Raw genomic sequence first — 7,031 nt, 5'->3', positions numbered from 1 at the left:
TAGAGAAAAAGAAACAATAACATGAATACTTCTAACTTAAAAAAAAAAAAAAAACTGATTTTATTTATTTATTTATAGGAATTAAGATAAGAATACATGCATCTAATGAATGCATTTAATTTAAAATACAATTATGGACATTCTATTACATCTCATATTTTCTGGAAAAATAGTTCCGAAAATTTCATTTTGAAAAACAGCCCATGTGATCTAGAAAGTGTCTTCTGAAAATTATAATATAAAAAGATTGTTCTGAAATATATTTTATATGTTTTGAAAGGTTTTTCGGAATCGCAATTCAAAACTTACCTTTATAAAATATAAATTGATCATTTTAAGAAGTATACGTATGCAATCACAATTTACATAAATGCAGAAATAAAAATTTTAACCCATCAACTTATTTTCATTCAATCCATTTAATTCATCAAATTGACTTGTTAAAGATCACTGATAGAGCGAAAAAAGATTAATATGATTATTTTCAATATTAAACCACAATTAATGAATCACGAGTGAAGGTGACAATTTTACTTTTGTTGTTAATAAGTTTTGGGATAGTTTAAGAAAAAATGAAGTCAGGATTTCATGCAACCAATTAGACACTCTTAAAATCAAGTTTGTTATTGGCCACAATAAGTCCGATGTGGATAAGTTAGAGAAACCATAACTGAAATTCGACTGAAAGTTTAATGATAATGAACTCAACTGTACGAGGTAAAACACTTTCAAATTTCGAAGCATGGACAATAGTGAAAATTTGATGTTACCATTATTAAAGGATGAAAAGAAGAAACCATCTTACAAATGTTTTTGACTCCATTCTAATTAAGTTGTGTTTGCAACTCAAAAGTTTTCACACTCAGTTACTGAAAGAAAAATCTACATGAAAGAGCAAGCAACCAAAGATGAATATCTACAACCAAGTTAGAAACATGAGATGCAGTTTTTGTGACTAAATCAAACCTTCATTATCCCAGCTTCTACACTTCAACAGCATAATTAATGCAAGGAATTGTAATATTTACTTTTCTTGATTATACAACTCAGTTTCACTTTCCTAAACCAAAGGTCAATGACCCTTATGCCATTGATAGCTTCTATGGAAGATGAAGAAGCTCCAAGAATTTGTAAAAAACAATTAATTATTTCATGTTTTGGCAATGTTACATTTAGAGTAGAGAGAATATATCATAATTTTTGTGTGCCTTCTCATAAAAAAAAAACAATTATGTTATTTATGAAGAAAGTGAATATATATGCTTTCTTAGCGATTAGCCTAACAAGTAGTGGGTTGAAATTAATGCTAAGATAGATATAAGATTAAACGATACATTATAAGGAAGAGCAGCAACTATTAATTTAACAAATAATGCAATATCAAGATTTTGAGGGACAGTTGAAAAAGATTTTCTGGTCATTCCCTCCCGTTAGTAAAATTTGATGAACTAGTTGAAAATTTTAAACTATTAAGTTTTGATTCAATTCATCTAATTTTTCAAATTAACTTGTTAAAGATGACTAGTACAGCGTGAGGATACCACTATGATTATTTTCAACATTAAACCATGATTAATGAATCATAGTATATCTAGACATAGAAAAAAAAAAAGAGTGAGTTATATGTTGTGGTTGAAAAGTGTAGTCTATAAGACATAATAGAATATGATTTATGAAAAATTTGTAGTCTATAGACTTAAAAAGCATGGATATCAAATGATACGTTATAGTTGCTAGGATATAAATAAAGTTTCATATAAAATAAAATAAGAGATAGACAGATTTATATACTTATAAGGTACTTATCTTGGTAAGAGGAATTTTGGGAAGTTTGATTTAAAACGAACAATATCTAACCAGATTGTTATACATTTGAATTTTTAAGAGATGAAGATGGAGAAGTTATAATTTAGCAAATTAATTATTTGTTGTTTGTTTTGAAAATCATTTTCTATTGTTTCATGGTTGACTCTTTTCTTTGGTTATGTTGACATTTGTAGGGATGATAAAGTAGTTTTAAAATTTCAAAATCCTATGAAATGCACACTCTTTGATGGAATAGTTACGGAGTTTCTCAAATATAACATACAATTACCTTTCACTCTATTTTGTGTGTGTTCTCATTAATAAATTCATCTATGTTTTGTTAGCTATGAGATTTTAGGAGACTAAATATTTTTTATAGTCAAATATAGTTAGGTTAAAAGCTCTTTTTGGTCCCAGTTTTGGTTGGGAAAATTCGAAATGATCCCTGTGTTGATTTTGTGTTCAATTTCGTCTCAAAGAACGAATTTTATGTTCAATTTGGTCCTTTTCAGTAACTCCGTTAAAATTGTTAACGGCAACGTGTCCACATGTGCAACTGGTAAGTGATGTGTCAGTTTTTTTGCTGACTGGGAGTCCTTTTTAGCCGTTAGAATTTTTAAAATTGAATTTCATAATTAGGGTTTATCTTTTGAGAATAAATTGAAGAGGGTGATTCTAAATTAGGGTTTTTATTTCCCAATCTTCTTTCCTTAGTTAACGACCATTCTGCTTCATCTTGTTGGAATATGGCAAAGAATGCAATGGGTTTTGGGGGCAATACTCCATCCGTAGGCGGAGGTTTTGCTAATGTTCCACAAAACAATGGACCCATTTCGAGGAACAATAGCTTCAAAACAGCTTCAAATAGTGATTCTTCTACCACTGCTGGCAACAGTGGATTCAACCCAAGAACATCTGATATGCCGCAAAGTCTACATTTGCAAGATGTGGTTCAGGACATTGGCCATGAGTTCGCGGATAACCCCTTCTTTAACAGTGATCTTGATGATGAAATGGGTTTTGGCTGGAAGGCATGACTAACACAACTGGGTCGTGTAATTGGCATATATTTTGTAGATGCTATTTTTCTCTCTTGATTTTCCTGTCATTTTCTTTTCATTGATTTCGATTGGACTTGAAATTATGAAATAATTCCAGAAAGATCAAGCAGAATGGGAAGCAGACATGGTTCATTAACTAAGAAAAGAAGATTGGGAAATAAAAACCCTAATTTAGAATCACCTTCTTCAATTTATTCCCAAAAGATAAACCCTAATTATGAAATTCAATTTTAAAAATTCTAACGGCTAAAAAGGACTCCCAGTCAGCAAAAAACCTGACACATCACTTACCAGTTGCACATGTGGACACGTTGTCGTTAACAATTTTAACGGAGTTATTGAAAAGGACCAAATTGAACATAAAATTCGTTCTTTGGGACGAAATTGAACACAAAATCAACACAGGGACCATTTCGAATTTTCCCAACCAAAACTGGGACCAAAAAGAACTTTTAACCAATATAGTTATTTGTGAAACTTTTAGGCCAAACGTCGATGTACACGGAAAACAACTTAAATATGACTAGGTTTGTCATTGCAAGATTTATTTTATCAAAATGTTGAATTAATAAATAAAAAGAAATATTTAAAAGTTTACGTCTATTAATATTTCGATTAGAAGCTAATGAAAATTAAAAGGTTAAAATTGTACAAAAGTAAATTGTAAATCCCAATAATACATGCCCCACAACATCACATTCTAATTCTTTGTCTCCTATCTTAATTACTTTTTAACAATTAGTATTAAATTTATAATTCTAATAGAATATGGCCAAAACACACACATAAGGTGAATTACATTAATTCTTTATTTATTTTGTGTTTCATAATATGAACAATTATAAGGTATTTTAGATAAATTAGTTTAAATTTTTTATCATTCATTTTGAAATTTGATATGTATTATCATGACTTGATTAAATGAGACCATTTGTCTCGAATAAAATTTGAAAAATATATGGCAACAAAAGTAGAATACATTTATTTTACAACTAAACATTGATCAAATATTCCATACAACATGGTGTGATAAGATTCTTGACTTACAATTTTATTTTCCAACATAATTGAAATTCAACAAGAACAAGTGCATGGAACATTTTGCAATCATTCCACGTATCCACTCATTTATTATGTCACTTTTTGCTACTTCACATATTTCACCTTCTTCTCATCTTTTTACGGAGACCACCTCCGACCATTTTCACGAGCCATTCAGGCTTTTCAATGAACAATACAAAAATTCCTAAGCCAATTCCAAATATTAATCCACATCCATATCCTATAACAACTACTTCCCATCCAAATTGAAATCTCTCTTCTCGCCAGAAGCTCGGAGAAGATGGAGATTGTTGTTTAATGTTGTTGCAGTTCTTTGACAATGGGAACCCACATAGTCCTGAGTTTCCAATGTAGGAGTTATTTTCAAAAGTGTTGAACTGTTTTCCTTCAGGTATTTCTCCGACAAGATGATTATAGGAAAGATTCAGGACTTCAAGAAAGTTCAAATTGGTTAATTCTGTGGGTATCCTACCCATGAACATATTTGAGGAGAGATCCAGTGATTCCAAAATTTTCAAATTTCCAATGGATTGGGGAATAGGACCACTGAGTCTATTATGGGAAAAGTTGAGTCCTCTAAGAGCATGAAGCTCTCCAATTACATATGGAATCTCTCCTTCAAATTTGTTTCTGGATAAATCAATGGTTATAAAGTTTTTTGGAATTTTTTTGAATGTCATATTTATGGCTTTTGTTGTTACGGTTGCAAATTCAGTTACAGATCTATTACTGTAAGGTTGCATGTATAGCTCGCCCACTTTGTAACGAATAACATTCTTCATGGCTTGAAAATTTTGTATATAGGTTTTTGGTATTGAACCATTGAAGTAGTTGGATGAGATATCAAAAATAAGTAAACTTGTAAATCCATTTTTCATCTTTAAACTTGGAACAGGACCGTACAATTTGTTGGCACGCAATACCAATATTGTCAACATTGGTAGTGTTTGAAGCCAGGCAGGAAATTTGTCCTCAATTTGATTGTTGGCAAGATTCAAGATCTCNAATTNNNTGCAATTGGACAAAGATTTTGGCAAAATACCTTCTAATTGGTTGTCATTGAGATTTATAACGCTGAGAGGACTATTGATTGAGAAATTACTTGGTAATGTCCCATTTATTTTGTTCCTTTGTAAATCCAAAATAAAAAGGAAAGACAAGTTTGCAAGGCATGGTGGAATGACACCTACCAACTTATTGTGAGACAAAAGGAGAACATCAAGTGAACTTACACTACAAATGGAGGAAGAGATGTGGCCAGTGAGTAAATTGAAACTAAGATCAAGGAATTGGAGTTTGTAGTTCCTTGAGAATTGCTTCACTGGAGTTGACAGAAAGTTCTGGGATAGGTTCAAATAATTTAATGAATCCATCTCATGTAACCACTTAGGAACTGTTCCATTCAATTTGTTGTTGGATAGGTCAAGGTCTGTCAACATTGGAACTTTTCCTGCCAATTTTGGAAATTCAGTGAGATCTAAAGATGATAAATACAACCTCTCTAACCTAGGGAAATTGTAATTGACATTGTGAAAACCACTAAAGTTGTTTGATGATAAACATAATTGGCCAAGATTTACTAGAGTGAAGATTGATTGTGGAATATTGCCCTGTAGCTTGTTGTTGCACAAATACAGAAACTCAAAGGATTGTGACACGGTAGCACTTATACGTCCTGTGAAATGATTATCTGATAGATCTAGTTCTAGCAAAGATGGCAAAGATAAACACCAAACAGGAATTGTTTCATTTAGTAAGTTGTCATTGAAGTATAACCGAGTTAGGTTTGAGAGACTTGTTATTTTGTTAGGCAGAGGACCCTCCAATCTATTATGTGAAAGATCTAAGAAAACGAGATATTGAAGATTTAGAATTGACAATGGAATTTGACCACTCAATTTATTCATTGAAAGATCCAAGNGAATGAGATGTTGAAGATTTGAAAGTGTTGATGGTAGCTCACCTTCTACATTGTTATGACTCAAATCTAGTTTTTCAAAACTATTTATCTGGGGAAAGATGTTTGGGATTTGGCCACTGAATTGATTGAATCCAAGATCCAGAAAAGTTAGACTCGGAAGGGATAAGAGGGAGGAGGGAATTGAACCATTGAGATAGATGTTATGTGAGAGATCAAGGAAAGTAAGATGTGTGAGGTTGAAGAAAGAGGCAGGGATTGACCCCTCAAAATCATTATATGACAAATCCAATATAGTGAGAGAAGCAGCACTGCAACTCAAGCTGGGAAGGTGGTGGCCATTGAGACTGTAATGAATATATGACAAGTACAACTGTTGAAGTTTTGGTAAGCATAAGGTGCCATTTTTCAAGTTTCCCCATACTCCAGTTTCACTGAGACTAAGACTAACTAAGGAGGTAGACTGATTGAGTGGCCTCATTGAACTTTGAGTCATATCTACATCATCCAAAACAAGCTCCTTTAAAAATGTTGCGTTTTGGAGGAATTTCTTCCAACTGCTTTCTTTCCACGTTAACTGCAGATTATGAGAGAGATCAAGTGATTCTAATTTGGAAAGTTGTGAGATTTGAGAAGGAATTTCACCTTGTAAGACACAATCAGACAAATTGAGGTGTGTGAGACTCACAAATCCATTAAAGAGAGATGGTTGAAAGTTGAAATAATTGAAAGCAAGATTAAGTGATTGAAGATGAGAAAGATAGAAAAAAGTACTGTTCGGAAGGATTTCACCATAAAGGCCACCGCATGAGACATCGAGACCTATGACACGACCAGAAATGGGGTGGCAAGTAACGCCAACCCATGAGCAACAATCTGTTCCATTTTCCCATGTTGTTGTCTTTGGATCCATATCACTGCATGCAGCATAGCTTGAAAAAGCATAAGTGGCATCATCATAAGTGGGAGAGGTCTCTACTGATCCAAAAGAAGAAGTGTCAGAGTTTTTGAATTGGAGCAAGGCAATTTTATCCTGAGGATGACATAAGGAATGAGAAAAGGAGAAGTGAAAGAAGACAATATGGCAACATAGAAGAAGCAACCACCCCACCCATGACTCCATATCTAACTCTGTTTAAAGGAAAAATGTGCATATATGGCTAAATAATCAAAGATGAACATTT

General features: G+C 32.5%; 1 protein-coding gene across 1 annotated transcript; it reads right to left on the bottom strand.

Moving 5' to 3' along the window:
- Nucleotides 1-4,010: 4,010 nt before the first annotated feature.
- On the bottom strand, nucleotides 4,011-6,970 carry LOC106763204 (receptor-like protein 12). The gene has a single exon (XM_014647413.2). It carries the CDS (start codon nucleotides 6,968-6,970, stop codon nucleotides 4,028-4,030), a length of 2,943 nt encoding a protein of 980 aa, XP_014502899.1. The 3' UTR covers nucleotides 4,011-4,027.
- Between the last annotated feature and the right edge of the window lie 61 nt (nucleotides 6,971-7,031).

Source organism: Vigna radiata, chromosome 6, assembly GCF_000741045.1.
Source record: "Vigna radiata var. radiata cultivar VC1973A chromosome 6, Vradiata_ver6, whole genome shotgun sequence".
NCBI classification, from domain to species: domain Eukaryota; kingdom Viridiplantae; phylum Streptophyta; class Magnoliopsida; order Fabales; family Fabaceae; genus Vigna; species Vigna radiata.
Note: the sequence above shows the minus strand (reverse complement) of the source record. Positions and strands in the feature narration are given on the sequence as shown.